We start from the raw sequence: 22,949 nt of genomic DNA, 5'->3' as shown, positions 1-22,949 counted from the left end.
AGACTGCATCAGCCTTCCTGGCTCACACACTCTCTCTAGAAAGAGGCATTTGGGGTATGTTTTGCTCTTTTCTCACCATCATCCAAAGCTGTACCTGGAGAAGGGAACCAAAACTCATCTCACTTCCCATCCCATGTCCTTCACCCCCCCTACAAAGAAGAATCAAGGGAGAAACTCCCCATTTACACTTCAGGCAGGTTCAATCTGATAGTTGTGTTCAGCATGAAGAAAGGCATGGATCAGCATAGCCTTTAGCTTTGCTAGTATAGGAGTGTTGTGGCTTGTAACACAGCTACCTGCTTTAAGCTAACAGCACAGCACTTGGGTCTCTGCTCTTGTCAGGCTTTGCTTGGACTTGTCCTGGCCTGCCTGGGTTTTGTTTAGCTTCTTTGTTTGTAACAGTAATTATCCAGCAATCAGGTGCTATTACCTAGTTTGTGGTTTGTTTTTTTTTCTTAACTTTATACAATCATATGGTATAACATTTATATATTGTTACATGTATAGACATTTCTGTACCTAGAGGTATGAAGAACAAGCAGTTATTCTGCATAGACTGCAGTGTCTATGGCTCTAGAATGAAAAATAAAGGAGTACAGGCATGGCAGGATGATAGCAGGGGATTGAGAGCACAGGCATAGGGTGATACTGGAAGCCTTGGGGCTATAAAAAGCTCACCAGGGCTAAGTTACTGGTCATCAAAGGACTGCAGTCTTGGGAGCTGGCTAAAACCAGTTTCAGAGATAACTAGGATAGCAGAGATTGAGTTTCCAGTGTATGTAAAACATAACACAGTTAGTAATGTGGACCTGTGAACCAATGAAGGAAGGGAAAGGGGTAGAGCATGTGAGTAAACGTATAAAAATGACCCCAGGCAGACCCCAGAGCGCAGCTTGCACCCACCACCCTCATACTCCTCCTGGCACAGATGCAGGATGTGACTGTCCTGCTGTCCCCTTTCCTTTGTGCTGAAGCTGTTGACCTGAGGAACCAATGGGACAAAAGTTAAGCATAAAACCACAGAATGGGGAAAATACAAAAAAGTTTGTGTGTTAATTTTAACTATGTATAATCTGAACTGCAAGTCTTAGTATTGTAATCACACTAATAATCCTTGGGTGAGACTCTTAAGATTTAAAATATACTACTAACAAATTCTCATCTTTGCATACAGGCATGTTTCTTTTACCAGAACAGGATTTTGAGTACAAGAAATTGGTGGGAATTCAAGCCAGCTACTCTGTTTCTTGGATACAAATAAAATAGTAATATCAGTGAGTCCCATACATACCTGCATAGCACCAATGGATAGAACAGCCTTACTTCTTCATTGCTTCCTATATGCAATATGAAAATACCCCATACAGTGCAAGGTAATCTCTGAAATGAGTGGATCTGGAGGAGGAGCATGACCAGAACCCTGTCCTTTCAAGAAGAGACAGTGCTGCCAGAAAATATAGTGCTCCCCTGACTGAGACTCAAGTTGGTGGCTATTGCAGGCCACAGATATGAACAAGCATGTCTAATATCTCACTTGCTCTCTGTCATCATAATTACTGCAGGATGTCAGAGATGCTAAGGTAGACCCCAGGGCTGGGGAAAATGGGAACGTTCACCATGAAGGCACCAACACCTGCTACCCATGGCTGTCTACAGCTTTTCTTCCCTCTACCAAGTGACACCTGAAGGGCTGACATATCACACACAAAGATGTATCAGTGACAACAGACATGTACAGCACATCTCTTTGGCAAAAGGGGAAAGCAGCTGGCAAGGAGCCCCAGGGCACACCAAGGACCTCTAGGGACCTTTGCCTGGCCTGCCTTCTCATCAAGACCCCTTCCACATGTTGGACCACAGGGCTTCTAGCTCTTGCTCACAGGTGGGGGAAGGCTGGCACAGGACTGTGACATGACCTCTCCATGTCATGGAAGGACAAGATCTGCGCAGCAGAGGGAGGACACCCAGACCACCCTCACTCCCTCTGGGTTCAAGGGGACACCCCCTCGCAGGAGGCTGTGTCCCACAGCCTAGGGACATTCTGGGTGACCACTCCAGGGCTAACAGGCACCCCTCCGCTCTGCTGAGGTGGCCAGAGGACACCTGTCCCATGGAAAATATTTCAAACAGCTTTGTGAGTCTGGAAACTGAGGAAGGCAGTACAACAGGCATCAGTATGACTCCCTTTTCTTTGCCTCCTTATCTTACCTGACTGTTACTCAGTCACTAGACATTTAGCAACTTGACCAAAAGCACTTTTTTTTTTTTTTTTTTTACTGCATAGCCATAGGAAATAAGATTTCATCATTATTTATTCTGTCTTATCTTCAGTAACTGAGCCAATCAGCTGCAGGTTAGTGGAAGGCATCGGCATGCCTCGACTCACTGGCAAGGGATAGTAGCTCTTCAAGAGGAGGAGAAATCACAGCTAAAATCTCTAGTGGGTTGGTTTCTTCATGGTCACTTGGAAAAAACTATTAAAAAACAAATCTTCCCAGGTGTAAAAGACTGTGACTGTCCTTCTGTGACAGCTACACAGAAGCTGCTATGGCAAAACCCATGTGTGCTCATTCACATGTGTCAGAATCACCGCTTCCAGAGTGACCAGACTCCAACCAGAGCTGTCATTGAAACATACAGTTTTGTTGGTGTTGGGGCACTGATGACTATCAGCATTTTCAAGGACAGTTTGTTGCAGGCCAGGTGTGAACATGGTTGTGCATCTTATCGGTCATAGGAGACCAATGTGAGAATCTGGTTGTGTTTGTTGATCTATCTCCAGGCAATTTGAGTATATGGATTTGAAGTACTCATGTTATGGCTGGATCTAGTTCTATCCATTGTTTTATATCCCTGGGTTTGCTATGTTGGTATTTTCTCTACACAGAGAATCTATTTGTTGGCTAAATGATACAGCTGAGAGATTATCAGACTCCCTAGTATGTTGAAATAGCTGGCTTCAAAGTGAGGGAGATAACTGTTTAACTAACATAACATATTTGGCCACAGGTAAAAGTCTAGCATGACTTAATATTTGTATAACATCCAAAACTTTAACTAAAGCTTTACAAATATATACTGGAGGGATTTACTTTCAATATATTCTCAAAATATATCCTGAGTTCCTCACACATTAGTGAGGAAAAGATACACTTCCTGAGCAGCTTTACAGTGGCAATGAGCTCAGCCTGCCACACCGGGCAATGAGGGCGTGGCCATCTTTGTAGCCCACTGGCATCAGTCAGGGATGCATGGCAGACTCAGCAGTCTTCCTAAACAGGCAGATCTCATATACATTACTTCTCAAGAAGTCAGCTTCCCCTGGTCACAGAAGAAAACCTTTCCAATTGTTCCAGGGTTTAGTAACACAAAGTTCAAGAAACAAAGGGTGTGTTTAATCTGGTGGTTGCAGAAAAGTTCAGCCTCCCTGGTTAGCATGGGAGGCCAGCTCACTCTGCTTTTTCCCATGGCCACCAGGGCTGACAATGTTGGGGATAAGCCTGATTCTGTGTGAGGCCACTTATGTTGAGAAATCAGGGACATCCCTACAGTGAAGGCTGAGGATAAACAGGACCTTGGGTGGAAGGAGTGACAGGGTTGTGGCTCCCAAACTCACTGCCAAGCGGAGAGCTGCTGACCATGAGGCAAGAGTTCCCATGTCATCCACACTGGGCCCCTGCCTGTGCTGTCCTTCCTCAGGTAGCACACGGGGACAGCAGAGGAAGCTGTTCCCTTTAACCTGATACAAATAAAACCCACGTATTTCAGATATAGCAACTGGGATCACTGTATCATTGCAGAATCAAAAATAGACACTTCAGGACAGCAGGCACATCTTGTTTCAGCTAGGCTCTGCCGACTGTGTATATCAAATTGTAACTAATGCAGGTTATATTTACCAGCACAGAGCACAATGACTTGTGGAGTGCTTCAGAAAGAGGTGACTCTTACACCACATACAGACGGAGAAGTGACCAAGACTCTGTGACAAGGCTGTCCCATCAGCTCCGGGCCTGTTCTCTTGGTGTCCTAGCATTTAGCTGTGTTCAGTGTTACTGTATTTCTTTCCTGCAGATGAATTCACACAGAAATGCACATGCACACACACATGCTCATCTTTGGTGTATGTTTTGGGAACACAAATGCATTAACCACTGTTGTTATAATTAAACCAAATCACTCTATAGCAGATTGTGGCTAAGACACTCTCAATGAGTCATAGAGATTCTATGAGAAAATGCTTTGCTAGCTTATATCTTTTTTTTTTTCCAGTCTCTCAGGGTAAATTTAAGATAACCTTTATGTTTGCATTGCAGTGAGCATGCTGACTTTGCATACTTCTTCCACCGCCACACCCTGTTGCTTGATTTTAAACTGGGAGACAAATCTCTGGGCAAAGAATCCATTGCACAGCTTATTTTTATTTTCAGCAGAAGTCATTTCATGAGTGCTTAGGACCAAATTTCCAGCCTGGATTCAACTTTTCCTTTTGCAGCTTATCTTGTTTGCTTACAGGCTTTCATGCTTCAGACTGGCCTCAACACCTGCATCCATTGCATCTGCTTGAACTAGATGTGCCGTTTACCAACATAAACTGCAGCATGTGCATGATTAATTACTAAATTGGTCCTCCTTGCCTGAGCAAGGACAGTTAAAACAACAGCCTGCTCAGTGAAGTAATATGGTTATGTCATTATACAATTGCTTCCTACAGAGACTGTTTATGCCACTTTCCTTGGGCAGCATGAGTCTCTCACTGGCCCAGCTCTCAGTGAGAACTCAAAACCCATCACACTATGGCAGGTCTGGGCACACCTAGGGCGAGAACCGCTCTGTTAGGTAAGCATAGGAGTCACACAGACGCAGCAGGGTGATACACCTACTTCTGTGGTTCTGACTAGCAGCAGCAGTTATGAGTTTTCAAGGCCTCACATGTTGAATTTTGGTCAAAAAGGCAGAAACAGCTGTGTTAATTTAAAAAAAATCACATTACCTTCACATTAATACTGCATGCACACAAGAGCAAGGTTCTCCTGTTATATGAAGGATTAGTTTAAAGCCATATAGCTCTAAAGTAAAATGTTTCTGTACAGAAACTTTTGTTCTTTCATAGAATCATAGAATAGTTAGGGTTGAAAAGGACCTTAAGATCATGTAGTTCCAACCCCCCTGCCATGGGCAGGAACACCTCACACTAAACTATGTCACAAAAGGCTCTGTCCAACCTGGCCTTGAACACCACCAGGGATGAAGCATTCACAACTTCCCTGGGCAACCCATACCAGTGCCTCACCACCCTTACAGGAAAGAATTTCCTCCTTATATCCAATCTAAACTTCCCCTGTTTAAGGTTTAACCCATTACCCCTTGTCCTGTCACTACAGTCCCTAATGAAGAGTCCCTCCCCAGCACCCTTATAGGCCCCCTTCAGATACTGGAAGGCTGCTATGAGGTCTCCACGCAGCCTTCTCTTCTCCAGGCTGAATAGCCCCAACTTTCTCAGCCTATCTTCATACAGGAGGTGCTCCAGTCCCCTGATCATCCTCGTGGCCCTCCTCTGGACTTATTCCAACAGTTCCATGTCATAAGAAATTCCTTATTTGTGTCCTAGGTTCAGCAGCAGCAGTCATTTTTTCTCCTTCTTAGCAGCTGGTGCAGTGCTGTGGTTTTGACTTTCGGCCTGGGAACAGCGCTGATAACACCAATGTTTTTAGTTACTGCTCAAATATTTAGTCTGACCAAGGGTTTTCTGAGTCTCATGCTCTTCCAGGGAGGAGGGGAAGCCGGGAGGAAGCAGAGACAGAACACCTGACCCAAACTAACCAAAGAAGTATTCCATACCACAGCATGTCATGCCCAGGATGTAACTGAGAGTTACCCAGAAGGGCTGGCTCTCTGCTCAGTCAGGCTGGGTATTGACGGGTGGTATCTTATTCTTTTCCCTTGTTATTTCCCTTATCATTATTATTATTGGTGGTAGCAGTGGTGGGTTTGTGTTATACCTTAGTTACTGGACAGTTCTTATCTCAACCCGTGGGAGTTACATTCTGCTGATTCTCCTCCCCGTCCCTCCAGGAGTGGGGGCGTGCAGAGAAAGGGGAGGAGTGAGCGAGCAGGCTGCATGGGTTACTGACTGCACTTAAACCACAACAATTTGTCACCTGGCAAAGAATTCAAACTCAACCAAGAAGTCACTCTTATGCTGGAATGCAAGTTTACACAAGGATTTAGTGTAGCAATATTTTCCCATCACAGTTCGACTACATGATTTCCTCATGAAGACAGTCCTTTGTCAGTTAAACTTAGTCTGATACAATGATAAAACATATCTACACTGAAAAGACTGTTGACTTTCCTCTCTGTATTATTGTAATGGTCTGTATCTTACAGGTTTCTTTCTTCAGATGAAAAACACCAGTTTTCTGTCTTCCATATTCTCTTTAGTGCTTCCAAAGTGTCTGCTAGCAGACACGCCTCCTCTGTAGCCCACCATGTTATGCATTATCTGGGAAGAACAATTTGATCTGATAAACAGAAGCAGGAGTATGAGCATCTGAGCACATTGTCACGTATTGTCCACATTAGTCATATACAAGTCTAAGAAGGAGTTGAGACCCGATGCCTGGCACATTTGCCTACATGCTCCTACATACATGCAGTACTGACAAGGTGGATTATCACTGAGTCTGACAGGTATCAAAGTAGGTCCAATGACTATATCCTTACTGTAAGGGACTGCAGAACATCTTTGTGCCCAAACTTAGATTTTCCCGTGCATATTATGGATATGATATGCCTAAGCTATAACTATGGTTAAACTGAAGATATAAGTTTGGGTTTCAAGTGTATAATGCAAAAGACTAAAGCTGTTCTCAAGTGCTCTTTTGATACAAACTCCTCAATTTCATGCTATTACTGCACTGCTATTCACAAAAGCACTTGTGTTCCTGTTGGTCAGAGAGCAAAGTCTTGTTAAATATAGTCACTCGCTCAATCAAATGTAGTTGGAATATGATACTCACCCAACATTATCTTCTACTAAATAGAAATGTTGGCTGACAAGAAGTCTGACTGCAGGACTGGCTGTTCTTTAGGACAATGACTGGAACTTGAAGGCACCACTGCTCACTGAAGAAGAATGGGTCGTGGATGGTATTTTGAACCTCCTGTCAATGCAGATGCTTCCATGCTTATTACAATGCCAAAAAGAAAAATGAATACCTCTATCAAAGGAAAATTATATGATGCAGAAATCTCATATTCATTCTATAATCATCTGCTGACCAAGGTTACTATCATTCTCTATGGAATGACTTCAGTGGGTTGCAAAAATTGTTTCATTATATAGGGAACAAAATAGGTGTCAATCAAAAATGTCTAAGAAGGAACAACTGAAGATGCCCGATGAGACTTTCTGGGTGGTAAGAAGTGTGTCTTGGATGTGTTCAGTGACTTATTCTGATCTGGCCACAGACCCAGGAAGGGTTTGAAATAACACTGCTGAAGACACTGAAGACACCATTTTCTTTAAAGGGATATATAATACAGTGTATTACAGGCTTTTAAACACTTCAGTTTGGCACAAAATCCTGACTGCAGGAGACCATGAAGCTTTTCAAGAAAAGGCATATAGAGCAGTGCTGATACTGTGCTTATGGCTGTAGCACAGAAAAGCAAGACTAACCTACAGCTGAATCTCCACACAGGCCGTAACAGTGAAGGTGCTTTAAGCTGGCCAATTGTCCACACCCTGCAGGAACACAACTTTCTACTCCAAGTGAGTCAGCACCCAAAGAGACTGCATTGACAGCACCAACCACATGGCAAAATGCTGTTGCTAGGCAAGGAACCTCTGTTCAATTGACCTCTGTTCAATGAAGTCTCAACTTCTGGCAACCTTGATTGTCTACCTTTTCTTTTCCCCTCCTTCCTGCTCTCCCCTCACCCTCTAGGTATGGATACTTACATAAAAATTGCTCATACTCATATCTCACTACTCTCTGTTATCCAGCAAGTGAATATTAAGGTTTCATTTCCCTCCAGCACACTGATGGGCCTAACCTACCAGCATAAAAATATCAAAAAGCAAGCCTACACACTTCTTTTTTAATATAGAAATAGTTATCTGGACCACAGATTCCATAGCTGCTCTGGTGTGGGTTCTCTGATGGCTACAAGAGATGAGCTCATTGCCTTCTCCCACAGTGCAGGCAGTAAAAATATTTCTGACCTAGATCAGGTCATCCAACTTCATGAAATCTGTATGAATTTGGTATGTTTCAGACCTTTATTGTTTTGTCAGTTTGGATGCAAAAATACTTTCTAATTTATGAAACAAAATGGAGAGAAAGTAAAACAGTATGAGACAGAGAAAGTTTAATCTGAGGTTCCTTAAAGAAAACAAACAAGCTGAAAATTCACTGAATCAAAGTTGCAAAGTTGAATGGCATTTTAGCCAGGAAAGCAACTAAATGCTGTAGTAGTCTACAGGAAACCTCTCAAAAGAACTATAAACTTTTTACTCAGTTCCCATAAAGAAGGAGATTCATGCATTTGCTCCATTTCCCGAATCATTTTTCTAATATAAATGTTATTCTCACTAGCAATGTATGTGCATCCTTAAAAAGCTCTATTTCAAAGATGAGTAGGGTTGCTAAGTGATATTAACACTTAAATCAAGGAAATGAATAAATAACACCTCACATCTGGCACTGTCCACATATTAAATGCAATATTCTTATGAAACAGAAACCATATTTGAGCTCCCACACAGCTCACAGACAGGGGTTGCTTTTCATTTAACTATTTCACTATCTAAATATTTTTCCTTATAGGAAAGAAACAGTGGAATTATTAGTTACAATTTTTCAACTGATAATGGATTCTTAGTATGTCTGTTTCTTGAAAATTAATATTATAGATATGATTGAGTGATAGACACAAGTATCCAATGTCTCTGGCCTTACATTTGAGACTGTTATGGTTGTCTCCTGTATGTAGCAGCATGTAATTTATTATGCTTTTAACTCAACCTCACAAGAACTATGCTGTGGCCATATGACAGCTTCATATGGAAGTTGAGGAAAATGTTTGTACCTTCTGAAAGCTTTGTTTATCTGCCCTTGCTTCTCAACTTTTTTGTTTTCAGGTAAACTCAGACATTGTCTTTTAAAAAGGGACTGGTCCTCAGACCAGCATGCAGAAATGAACAGAAGCACACAGACACTGACTTGTCTCATTGAAGATCGGGCAAAGTGCTGAAGCAATTTAAATACAGAAACCAAGTCCTGCAGGGAAACTAACCCCTGCTTAAATACTTTGTGAAGGCACAGCCAGGTAGATACATACTTTCTCTAGGAAGAAGGATTGCTTTTGAATACCCACCACATGCAGCCTACAGGAAGCCCACACTCAAGCCATGAGAACTAGTACCAGACCTGCAGCAGGTTACTGTATTGATATCCATGTTTAAAAGGAAAAAAAAACAAAAACAACCAAACAAAAAAAACCAACCCCACAATGCAGAGCTCTTTGTTATCCACTCTGGCAATGTGGGTAACTAACTTGTACTTAGTAAACCTCAGCGCATTTCACAAGGGCAGGAGGGCACCATTTGCTTGTCCTTTACAGAGGCCATAGTGCACAGGTTTCTTCATTGCATCTGGTAATTGCTTTAGACCAGACAGTCAAAGACTGCAAGTCACAGGAACTCAACTTGGTTATCACAGTAATAAGGAGATGCATGCTCAGCGCATGTAAATATGGAATATGGATAGAGGATATTCCAAGTTCAGGTGATCAGAAGTCAGCGATGTCAAAATTTTCTGCCACTTTGAAGATGCAATAATGAGTTCGCCCCCCCCCCCCCTTTCAATTCCTGACTTTAAAGTTGATTTTTTTTTCCAGGAATTTAAAATAGGAACACACTTGCATTTCACATCTACGGGAGAAACTGTAAGATGCCCTCCCAAGAGAACAGAAATATCTTCCAGGGCCTTTTTTAAGTTTGTGCCCTGTGTGCTTAAGTCCTGCCCTGTGATACAACCTTAGTAAGGCACAAAGAAGGGCAGATGTTCAAGCACACAAAATTATCCTTCTTCTCCACAAAGAAATAAAGGTTCTGATGACACCTGCTGGCTCCGCAGGGACTAGGCCAACACCAAGCCCCTGCTGCAGCTCTTGGATTCTTGTATATGAAAACACAGACGAAATGAATTATTGAGAATGAAAACATTCCTTTGCTGTGAGTTAGAGAATCACAGGAAACAAGGCTGGGAGTTATTTTAAAAGATCATTTACTCCATCCTGTGGAATAAAGTAGGATTCATGCTACTTCCATCATACCCCAGGCATGATTGTTTTACCTGTTATTTTACAGTTTTTCATCATTTTTGCATTCCCTATAAAAGCTTCCATAGTAAGATGTCCTATTAGCAGACAATTAGAATTTTATTTGTGTGTTCAAGGACAATTAGACAGTGCTTGACTCTGAATTTGAAAATATGAAGGGGTATTTCAGCCATGCATTATGAAATACTACAGCTTTACTGCCTTGTCCATCTTGTACAGTAACACACCCCTCCAACCCCAGTGAGACACAGGAATATATACCTTCCAAAGATGCTTTTACTACACAAATCCTCCCATACGAACAATTGCATAGTCCTAGTTCTTTGCGAAAAGGGTCAGACTTACAAACAGTGTGGAGTCATGAGAGTGTTGGCATCCTGCTGATTTCAATTATAATGTGCAGTCTTCGAGTGGGAGAAGCAGCAGCCACCTTGATGAATCATCTTATTAACAAACTAAGTATATTCAAGAGACTATATAAAGAGCTGGTTTAGAACTGTTAGAGCATGTTAGTTTATGTCTTATGAGTAATTTCACAGTGAAACTTCAGAATAAATACGCATCTTTGATAATCATCTCTGTGTATCTCCTGTACTACTCCTGGTACACTGGTATTTTGTTTAGTCTAAGAAACGTGGAAGAGGTTAGATTACATGCAATGCAAAAAATGTTCCAAATCAACACTTTTTACCTTAATGTTTCTTTTTCTCAGCAGATTCCAGCCTGGACACTGTTTCTGACTGATCTCAACTAGCTCCATCAAGACGGGTGTATATATCCTGTGTCTGCCCTTGAGAAACAAAATGGGTAGCCATTAGCAGGGAACAGAAACTCACAGGGCCTTGAGTGAAATGTATCTTTTGGTTATTGCCTTGTTTGAGCCAGACAAGAAACTTAGTTCCTAAAAACGCTCTTACTGGGAACCTTGTACAGATACACTCATGTAATCCACCTGTTTCCTTCCTGGAACCTGATTTCTTAGTTCTGCAATCATGCCCATCATATCTCATAGACTACTTTGAATCTCAGCTGTGGTCGAGTTACGAATATTGCTAAACTAGGGCACAGCATGTAAAACAGAGGCATTATTTAAGCAAGGACTATTGCTTTACTGAGGAGCTTGTTATCGGAAGGAATTACAGAGAGCACAGAGAACCTGAGCCCAAAACAAACCAATTATTAAGATGACTGATTGCTCCACAGTCACTGAAGGTTTCCTGAATGAGACTGAGGAAAATAAGAGGAAAAACACCCACTGAAGCAGAGGTGTTGTCAGCCTCACAAGAGCTGCAAAAGGAGGAAAGGGGCTTGTAACACCTACCCTCTGAATATCTGGAACAAGCAGCTGAGCCTGATTCTGCAGCAACCCCCCACCACGTACTCAAGAGTCTCAGGGCCTTTTGACAGATTGCTGAGAACCTGGATACATAATCACTGCCAAGTTTTCAGAGTTGTATATGCATGCAAAACCATTTGTCTGTTAGAGAACAGACAGTATTTAGCTCAGCTGCTGACATACCAGTTGCCTATTGCCCAGCTTTAGCACAGGTGCCCAGCAGAGACGCAACTGGGCAGCAATACACCTGTATTGCCCTCCCTTGTTCTGGTCTCAGGGGTGGTTTTGTCTTAAATTCTGCCAGTGTGACACACTGGCAGTCCTCTCCCAGTAAATCACTCTGCAAATATGTATAGTTTAGCAGAGTGTTGCCCATATGCTGTGTGGTGTTCTACTGCTCAGAAAGCTGAATCCAAGGGGGGACTGACAATATGAACAGTAGTTGGTGGGAGGAATACGTTACTCTTAATAGTGTGTGGAGGATACTCTAAGCAAGGTGTTACCCAGCATAAAAAATGAGCAAGGGCTTCGTAAAGTAAATACAGAGAAAGACAATTCCTTCAGATCTCTGTACATAGACGAAGTTTATCATAGCAGCTTCATTTTTCTTCCAGGTAAAATAGGATTGATGTACTTTTTAAAGGGATGATGGACTTTTTGTCCAGAAAAGATCTAACTGAGAGATTCAAAGACTTCTTAAAGATTTCTTCAAACCTTTATTTTCACTGTCATTTATAAACAAGACTTTTTGAATATTAAATATTAATATTGTTGGATCTTAACTCAGGCAGGGCTTCCAGTGGTGACCATGCATGTCAGAGTTGTAATGCTAGGGCTAGAAAGAGGTTTGATTGCTATTGTAATTGAAAATAACATTGCTAATTTTGCTGAGCACAAAAGATGGGTATGGGTTTTGTGTACATTGGGTTTTCCTTGTACTGCCTTCTTGAGCCACAACCACAGTACCACAGTCTCCAAAAGATGCACAGATTGAGAAGCACATCTTAGTAATGCAGTTTTGTTCAACAATATCAGATACAGATTTCTTCCAAATAATGAGAAAACACCGGAATTTTAACTCCAACTGAATTAACCACAAATAAATATAGCCTAGGAAGTACAAAAATAAATAAATAAATAAATAAAATCCAGTCTTTTGGACAGAGAACTGAAGTTCTGGGGCATTCACAGTGGGGCTTTTTATGTTTAGGGAAAATACTCCACGATGTTAGGGCAGGGACTTCATTCAGTATGTCTTATGTTCAGATGTTCTTCAATACAACACCTATACTGGGGGTTATCATGACCAAGATTGTTTCTAAAAGGAAGAATATTTTAAAAGAATTTAAACCAAGGAAGAATTTACGTACCTAGATCCTGTGATCTTTCATGTCCCCAGTGCTGAACTTCTTAAGAGCACAAAACCCATAAGTACCCTCCAGTAATGTGTCTTTGCGATGGTGGATACAAACCTGGTCAGACCACAGAGGGGCTATGTTCAAGTCTTAAGCACTTCCTATTCAAATCTTGCACTTTGTAAGCAAACAGTGTTGTCACTTTCATAGAAGTAATCATAGAATCATAGAATAGTTAGGGTTGTAAAGGACCTTAAGGTCATCTAGTTCCAATCCCCCTGCCATGGGGGGGTTGATACTCATCAACAACAAACAAAAGCCTGTTTGCATTGAGTGCTGGATACCCAAATGCTTTATGGGCTTTTTAAAACGCCATCCTTTCCTCTCACAACTTTTCCATTTAGACTGAATATAGTAATTTCTTTTTTTTTTTCCAGTGCAGTTGAAAAACAGAGGCTTGTTCCCTTATCTTAAATTTTAAGGCCAAATTCTTTTTCTTTTACAATTCAAATTAGAATTAAATGTCGTGTTTCATTTGCTATTTTAAAAAGTGACTTAAGAACATGATGGGAATGTAGGGAGTTCCATGTTTATATTTTATTTGGAATTAGGCCCGTTATCAAAATAGTGAGGAGCTTAGATCATGCAGACACACTACAGAAATTGCTGAGTAAACTATCTGTCTTAATGAATGTGCATTCCCAACTAATAGTGCTCAAGACCCAAAACCAGACTGTCATATCTGTCCAAGCAAGACCAATTGAAAATTCAAAAAGTTTATTCTTACTTCCCATAGCTCTGTACAACTTTTGCAGGAATATCAGCTTCCCACATTTTGTCTTTTATAACAGAAACATTGCTCAGCACTTATCAGTTGGTTAATTTTGGCATACTGATATGTTACTGAATAGCTGGGGTGTGCTTGAAACAGGGAGTGGAGCCCTGGTCTTTCCTCTAAAGAAATGGCCGAATTGCCGAGCAAGAGAGGTGACAACATCCGTAGAAATGTTCTGTACCTTTTTCTTCCCTCCCTTGTGTTCTCCCCTGCCACGGTGAATAGTGACCTATTCGTTTACAAAAAGGGGTATTTTAAGCAGGATTGGATACTGCTTCCACAACAGAGCAGCTCAGAGCTTGTCTGTAAAACAGTTCTCATGGGTGATCAGATGCGCAAGGCCAAATCCTACAACGGTGCCTGAGGGCTGGATGCAAAGAGTGTGCTGTTCTGTTTCTCATGAAAGATACAATGTATTTACTGGAATATAACCCTTGCTCATTGTGCCATTTATGGGAAACACAATACTTGGTGTTTATAAAGCAGTTAATTTGTAACAGACAAAGCCAGATTATCACTGGTTTGGAAGAGCAAATATTTGTTGAAAAACTTCTATATGGGACAGATACCTTCATCTTGTTTTTAAACGTAGTTGATGAGAAAAGTTACAGGGCAGCTACCTAATAGGTAAGACAAGATTTGTATTAAGCATTTAAATTGTAAAAGGATGGATTATTATATTTATATATATATACACATAATTTTATATATTTATCACCTGCTCTCTAGATGTGATGTTTTAAATGGTTCTAGATCCTAATCAGCATTTTAATGTATTTTTTCTCTTGCTCTAGTGCTTTCAAAAGAAAAACACATTTGAGCAAGAAACCTCTTGATATCTGAGACTACTAGAAACAAGTATTTCTTAAAATGGAAAGAATGTTCACTTTGCTCTAATATTTAATATGTTTACTAATGAATTGTCTACATTATGCGTAAAGTGAGTTCTCTAAAATTAGCTTCGCTCAGGTCTAATAATTCAAGTCTATAATGTGAAAAATACATCACTTTATTGTTTTCAGAACTGTTTTTCCTAGGCCTAAGGGACATGCTTTATTTCTAACAGTTACAAAAGGTAAACGGTAAATGATAAAGCTGCTGTAATGGTAAGTTTAATTTCTCCTAATCTCAGGTTTGCACTGAATGCTTAGTGCAGTTGTGAGGTTCTTATTCCTGTGATATTTGTAAGACCCAAACCTTTGTGCATACCTGAGGATGCAGGACTCTTCTATGTGCTGAATGGTCTCTGGGATGTGCCTGTAAACAAGGGCTTCTGCGCTTGTCCCATCCTGTCAGCATGAAACCTATTCGTTTTAGGAAAGCAGAGTCCTCTGAAAGTCAGCTCACTGCTTTCCCCATTAAGTGCCTTCACATCTCCTGGGGGCATCTGGTGACTTGCCAGAGCTGTGTACTGTCCCAGACCTCTCAGAAAGAGACACAACAGTGACATCTGCCAAATATGACACTGTCAAGATGTGGCATGGATATTGCACCATGCACAGAAAAGACGATGAAGAGCTGGTACTCTGCAATGTCTTGTGAGCAGAGAGGCCTGATGCTCTTGTAGACACACTGCTGCTGTTGCAGAAAACCCTTTCTCCATGATTGAACGTGTTCAGAAGCAAAAATTTGCAATCCCTGACTCTTTGATAGAGCTGACTCTGCAATGTGGAAGGATACCTCTTTGAAGTAGGGATGACTCCCAGGGGAAAGGACTACTTTTTTGCTGCCAGGGCAGGCATAGCACTGTGGCAGGAACAGTACCTCAGTGCCTGTGTTACTTCCCACAGAAGTGGGTCACTGCATAAGGAGCAGAAATGGCTAGCAGTTACTGTACTAACTCTTAACAGCACTGCTTGTAGCTGGGAGAGTAAATATCCCAACCATGCAGAAGTCACATGCACTGTTTGGCCAGCAGGGTAGCAGCTGAAGTCATCCCCTTCTCTATTCCAGTCCTGCAAATCCAGGTACTGGGAACCTCACTGAAAATCAAGCAGGAATTAATGGGAAAGAAAAAAAATAAATAAATCAGAAAACATTCACAACCACAGAACGCTGCATATTTTACTCTGTTTCCTGCCATGCACTCAAGAGGAGGCATAGCATTCAGGGATTTCAGTGCCTCCCAGTCTGTGTTGCACCAAGTACAGAACGTGACCTATTATCTCCAGAGAAAATAGCACGCCTCCCGACTGCCAAAAGCACCCTGTGACTTGGCACCCAAATGTTTTAGGGCTCACATCAACATACCTTTCCAGGACAAATTTCTGCAGACTGAATCAGGCAACTGTGAAATTCAGCTGAACTCAGAATAAACAGCAATCAAATAAAACCAAGTTTCCCATATGCCAAGTCAGAAATCATACAATGACTGTAATTTGCTGTTACAGATCCTTAATGTAAAAGGAGTAGTTAATAGTTGCCATGTGTTTTCTAGATTATTGAAACACTTACTACTTTAATGATGGCTGTATAATCCATCTTTTCATCTCATTTATCCTTTTGCATGGCACTGCTAGACAAAAAGATTCTGTGCCGGCTTGGTGGTCTTGAACATCCATTTACAATTTACAATTTGAACCTCCAATTTACAATGGGAAAATGCATTTTCGAAGATTATGGCCATTCAAAATTTTTCCATAAATTGCAATTCAACACTGTTGTGTGGGAGAGAAGTTCATATATTGCTTTGATGGAAAGATGAATTATAAGCTTATTTGCATTTTGTGCTTGAAAAGCGTGTGTGTGCAAATTTACACATGCAATGTCTCAAGGCCATGCTGGACGAGGCCTTGAGCAACCTGGCCTAGTGGGAGGTGTCCATGTGCATGGCAGGGGGGTTGGAACTGGATGATCTTATGGTCCTTTCCAACCCAAACCATTCCATGACGCCAAAGTTTTCACGAGGCCTCCTGGAAGATGTGTAAAGTCCTCTTCAAACATTTTGTTAAGATGAGAGATCCTGTATTAACTTTGCTCAGAAATCAAAATTTGTGTAAAAAATTGTAATTTTAAGCACAGAACAACTGTTTTGTCCTTGTGTTATTTGACACTGAAACTTGGTATTTTCAGAGCTGGTACTGACAAACCTGCTTCAGAATTTGCTGGACAGTAAGGGACGAAGGAACAGGGAATCCTTTGGCATATAATCAGGAGAATGATCTGAAGGGATTAATAAATAACCTGTAGCAGAAGGATGAAAAGTGAAATGAAATTATGAAAGGCAAGCATGTAATCTCACCATATGCTTCCTAGAATTCCTGTGCTTATAGATGACAAAAATCTAATTTGAAATCTGGGTATCATTTTGCAAAGGAATTGCAGGTTGGCAAGTGAAAAATCAGGGACATACTTCTTATGTGAACTGCCAATACCAAAAGATCATGATACATCTCTGGATTCACTTCATGATGTTGGAAAGTTCTCTCTTTCAATTATCTAAATTTGAACTTTCAGATAAGAACTAGATCTTAGGTTTAGAGTAATACACTGAAGATGCAGGAAGACTACCTTGCCACATCTGTGATCTTTTGCATTTTGAATAGAACAAACTAAAAAGTCATTGTGGTGCCCTTTTTTTTTTTTTTTTTACTAGGAAAAGGAAAGAGCACATTACTGAATGTCAACATGAAAGCAGGATTTTATCTACTTCTCTTAAGTGAAGTATGTGTTGAAATCATCAAGTCTGGCATCAAACCTAACATTCCACAGAAGGAAAAAGAGAATAATTTCTTGGAAAAAAACAAAAAAGTCACTATTTCTGAAGAGTGGCATCATCACAAAAATACCTCTAAGCCTTTTGAAGACCAAAGTCTTGAAGAACTCACTCTTTACAACTTCACTGAAAAGACTGCAGATTTTGGATTTAACCTATATAGAAAAATTGCAATGACACATGATAACAATGTCATCATCTCTCCACTTTCTGTATCAGCTCTCATGACTGCATATATGCTGGCAGCCAAAGGGGAAACACACAGACAAATAGTAAAAGGTCTAAACCTCCATGCTTTGAAGGACAAAGTGGATCACCATCATTTACCAGCTTTGTTTAAACAACTGAAAGATAACATCACAATGAATGAAGAACTTCTCCTTGTGCAAGGTACTCTTTCTTTTATCCAAAAGGACTTTAGACTCAAGGAGTCTTTCCTCAATTTATCCAAGCAGTACTTTGATATGGAATTTCTGAGAGTGGACTTTGAAAACTTTACACAGGCAAAATTTGTCATAAATCAAAACATTAACAAAAGGACCAAAGGAAAAATCCCAGAGCTTTTTGAAGAGTTTAACCACCATAATAAACTGCTACTTGTGGACTATGTTGTCTTTAAAGGTAACTTGTTTTTATTTTGCAAAATGATTATTTTATGAAAGAATCAGGACTCTAACTTCAGATACATTAGATGAAGTTTAAAATAATTTAGGTGCCCTGTTTGCTCTATGTATCTACCTAAATTTAGTTTCTTCTGTTACATTTATTCAATAGGAAATGATTTTTCATGATAGGGAACCACAGTTCTTCTATGTTTTCTTTCATACACCAGAGTCTGAAAGAGAACAAAAAGCCTTGCAACAAACATTTCAATCCATCTCCACTTAAAATGAAAAATTCTTAATCATGATAATCTTTTGAATGCTGGATACTGGGTATAAAATAATTGACTGACCGTACACAGTACACAAAATAATGAAAAAAAATCTCTATTTCAGTCGAGAATCTTTTTCCCCAGATGAACCAAAGTAACCCATTATATTACCTTACAGGACAAGGGAAAGAAATACCTGTAGAGGGCAGAGACTGTTCTGTGGAGAAGACCTCTACTGCCAGATGTCTTATGCTCCTTTTTCTGCTGTTGGTTTTTTTCTGACCACTGGCTTAGAAGGTAGATAAAGGACTCCAAAAGGAGGTCCTGGTAATGACAGGGAGCCCACCCTTTACTCTGAAACAGCCATACAGAAGCCAGAGATAATCAGTTAGTAAAAAGCAAAGAGAAAGAGTTAGGGTGACAAAGGGGACAAGAGGAATGCTCTACAGAGAACCCACATTCACAGCCACTACTACAGGCCAAAGTACTCAGCAGATGCCATCCATGAAAACCCCACTAAAATAAATACACACATAAGAACAAAGAAAATTACCATACAACCTCCTTATGGACTAGGTTTATTCTTTTGTATTTACAAAAGTGTAGTTAGTCCAATGCCAAGGTTACTTTCCCTGGCAGAAAGTCAGAGAAAAGAGATAGATGGCTGTGGCTATATTTGAAAGAAACAGCAGAGATCAGAATCATTAGTTTAGAAGAGGTCACATTCCCATGCACCTTACAAATCAGTGCACTACTGAATCCCCATCCAAAATATTGCCTAATTAATTTAATGACAGGATGTTGAACAGCTGGTGGAGAATTTTGGAGAAGGTGATATGTTAATTAAAGATGGATGATCATATGGCATTTAATAGACAAAAATGTTATCAGTTCTGAACTTGACTGGTAACTAATCAATGTTAGGAAAAGATTTCTCTTTTCCTGCAAATGAAGGAGTTTATTTTGTGCATTATTTTTCTGTTGTAAAAAAAAAATTAAAGCACATACGCTAAATATACTGCAATTATTACCCACTTATCCCAGACACAACTGACAGCCACTTCAACTAGATAGATAGAGAAAATATCCTCTACGTTTTTTTGAGTGTTTCTGAACATTTTTTTGAGCAAGTCTGAATGCACAGAATTATTTAATTTTTTTTTTCTTTCCCTAGGCAAGTGGCTATACCCATTTAATTCCAAATTCACAGAAATTGAGACTTTCCACATAAACAAATATAGAAGTGTACAGGTACCCATGATGTTCAAGTCAGACAAAATTAATTCAACTTTTGATGAGAACTTAAGATGCACTGCGATAAAGATACCCTACAGAGGGAAAGCCCACATGCTGATTGTCATCCCAGAAAAGGAGGGAGATTACATTTCACTTGAAGACCACTTGACAACAGAGCTTGTGGAATCCTGGCTGGGAAACATGAAACCCAGGTATTGCTTCAAAACTCACTGGCCATAATATCTTTTATGTCTATTACAACAAAGCAACAAATCATAACAAGGAACTTTCTTCTTGTTTTTTTTTTCCAAACAGGAAAATGGATATTTCATTTCCAAAGTTCAAACTGGAGCAAAAATACAAAATGAAGAAGTTACTTTATGCCCTTGGAATTAAAAATCTCTTTACACGTTCAGCAGATCTCAGTCATCTCACAGATCAAGAATATGTAGCAGTTTCACAGGTAAGCCTTCCAAAATTATTTGCTACTTGGATTATCATAGTACATAAATGGCCCAGGCAAGAGACTATGTCATATACACTTACAGGTGCACTAACAGGAAAGGACCTCATCTGCCAAATATGTGCAATCCACACACCTTAACCAGTATGGATCTCGCTTCAAGCATTAAGTGTACCTAAGTGGCAGTAATATTTCATAGGTTTTCAAAACAAAGTTAACACATCAAAGGAGGAAAGCTCTGCCTGAAGAAGAATATGGTTGGCAAGGAATGAGTACAATTGAACAATAACAAGAGCAAGAAAGACATTGAAAATGACAGTCAAATTGGAAAAGCCAGAGGGAGGGAGGGAGCAAGAGAATGAAGGAAAGAAGGCAGAAAGTGAGGGAAGCAGGCAGGAAGAAAGGAAAGAAGGAGGGAAAGAAGGAGAAAAGGAGGAACGGAGGGAGGCACCCTCCCTTCAGGTATTTGTATTCTATCAGAAAGCAAGCTTCTAAGCTACTGGTGATGCTGTTGCAAGTCTCCCTACACCAAATCCTTACAGAAGCCTTTGTGATTTGCCAAAACTGTTAACAGGTGGTATGATAAACACCTCTATACAAGTTGCAAAAATACTAAGCCCTGAACTAGAGTTTTTAAAATTGTGCTGGTTTAACAAAATAACCTTTCTGGTAAAACATAACATCCTAACAATAAATATGTAACAGATAAAATCACAGTAATTTTCAGTTTGGTATAAACTATCTCACTTTTGTGAAACACAGTGGCAATCTGCAATGCTTTTCTCCCTTTCTCTTAATCATACAACTATTTCATGCTGATTGCCAGCAGTTAACTCTATTGAGTTATGAAAAAATCACACTTGAGTAAGTGCTTGCTGAAATTCAAAGTAATATATTCATCAGCTACAAAGTGCCAGAGGAGCATCCTGTCCCTGTAAATAACGGTATCCAGCTTCATTATTTAAGAATGTTTAGCAGAGAGCTCAACACTGATGAAGTCCTTCAACTGCCTTTACATAAGTCAGTCTTAGAATTAGGAGTCTGGGAGTTGGGAACGCACTAGCTGCCTAAGCAGCTCACTGATACAGATCCAAACACAGAGACAGTGCCCAGAAATACATGCAAGCTGAAAGAACAAAAATGGGAAAGTACTACACCTTGGCAGGCCACAGTTTCAATGGGGAGGGAAGATCCTCAGACCAATCCAGGATTGTACCTCATTGCTTTACATACTTACTCTGTGCTATGAAATATAGAAATTAAAAAAATAGAGGAAAAAAAAAGCCAAGATGATTGGCAAACTTGCCCAAGCTCTCACAAAATCAACTGTGAATTACATATCCAGACAGTCAGTTTTTGTGACTGATGAAACAGACTTCACACTTTTGAGAAACTCTCCCTTGTTAGATGTCAAAAAGGAGCACTATACAAATGCAATGGTTGCTTCATGCTACCACTTGCAAGTACAAAACCTCTATGCTCAGAAATGTAGAAAAGCATACTAGCATCCACACTGTTAAGTACTGTGGTCATGGTGGTTGTACTATCCCCTCTGCTGCTAAAGTAGACAGCACAAGGGTCTACCATTCTAGCAGACAGAGCTAGATTGCACAGGCCTACTCCTTGTAATCCTTAATAAAAGCCTATTTAAACTGAGCGCCTTGCACTTGGAAAAACATTTGTCATGTTAATATTTATCTCTGTCACATAGCTTATTTCTAAATTGCATTTCAGGTTGTCCAAAAGGCAGTAATTGAAGTGGATGAAGAAGGAACTGAAGCCACAGCAGCTAGTGGGTCAGAAATAACTGCATTCACAGTGCCTCCTGTCATCAAAGTGGACCGACCATTCCTTTTTATGATTTTTGAAGAAACTTTTAAAACATTACTGTTCATTGGCAGGTTAGTTGATCCAACAGAAATGTAAATAAAGAAAGCACTTTGCTTACTGGGCTGTGTAAGAGGCTTTATTTCCATTTGTCATGGTCTAACCCCAGCTGACAACTATGTATCATGCAGCAGCTTGCTCACTCCCCTTCGTCCCCCTAGTGTGATGAGGTGGAGAACTGGAAAACTGTAAAATCCATGGATTGAGATAAGAATAGTTTAATACTTGTAATAAAATTTAATAAGTGTAATGAAAAGGGAGGTAACAAGAAGAGAGCAAGAGGAATAAAACCCAAGAAAAGGAAGTGATGCACAATACAACTGCTCACGGCCTGCTGAGCAATGTTCACCCTGACACGAGCGGCCTCTTCTGGCCTCCCCTGGTGGCCATATATACAGGGCATGACATGCCTGCACGGAATATCCCATTGGCTGCTTTAGGTTAAGTGTCCTGTCTCTGCTCTCTCCCGGCTTCTCATGCCCCTCCTCACTAGCAAACCATGAGAGACTGAAAAGTCATTGACCAAGGTAAATGCTGCATAGCAGCAGCTATACATCAGTGTGTTATCAGCATTATTCTCAGACTAAAGCCAAAACACTGCACTGGGCCAAGTTACTAGGAAGAAAATTAACTGCATCCCAGCTGAAACCAAGACACTGTTTTATTAATTTACATTAGAGTAAAAAGACAGTGAAATATGAAAATATAAAAACCTATTTCGTCCTTCCAGCTAGCAATAGGTCATCCTATTTATATTAATGCCCAAGTAACAAGCTAAATTCACTAAGGCCCAAAGTGAAAAAATCTGTCTTGTAAAATGTACCCTGCAGATTAAAAACTCCCAAGAAATTAAAAATAAATAGAAAAAAAAAAAAAGGCAAACACAAAACTGAACTTT

At 40.3% G+C, this 22,949-nt stretch overlaps 2 protein-coding genes across 2 annotated transcripts in view; one reads left to right on the top strand and one right to left on the bottom strand.

The window, feature by feature from the left end:
* Positions 1–6,341: 6,341 nt before the first annotated feature.
* Positions 6,342–22,949, bottom strand: part of PPP4R4 (protein phosphatase 4 regulatory subunit 4) — an 84,257-nt gene continuing 67,649 nt past the window's right edge. The window contains exon 25 of the mRNA XM_061463898.1: positions 6,342–6,505. Coding sequence (XP_061319882.1) covers positions 6,502–6,505 — 4 coding nt within the window. The 3' untranslated portion in view covers positions 6,342–6,501. The remainder of the gene's footprint in view (positions 6,506–22,949) is intronic.
* On the top strand, positions 14,350–22,111 carry SERPINA10 (serpin family A member 10). The gene is made up of 5 exons (XM_061463904.1): positions 14,350–14,503; positions 17,472–18,212; positions 19,640–19,913; positions 20,017–20,164; positions 21,899–22,111. The coding sequence occupies exons 2-5, from the start codon at positions 17,504–17,506 to the stop codon at positions 22,088–22,090; spliced, it is 1,323 nt and encodes a 440-aa protein (XP_061319888.1). The 5' UTR covers positions 14,350–14,503; positions 17,472–17,503; the 3' UTR covers positions 22,091–22,111.

The sequence above is a fragment of the Pezoporus flaviventris genome, unplaced genomic scaffold (assembly GCF_033815535.1).
Source record: "Pezoporus flaviventris isolate CSIRO_AGI_PZ_B2104156 unplaced genomic scaffold, CSIRO_AGI_Pfla_v1 ptg000036l, whole genome shotgun sequence".
In the NCBI taxonomy this organism is placed as follows: Eukaryota; Metazoa; Chordata; class Aves; order Psittaciformes; family Psittacidae; genus Pezoporus; species Pezoporus flaviventris.
Note: the sequence above shows the minus strand (reverse complement) of the source record. Positions and strands in the feature narration are given on the sequence as shown.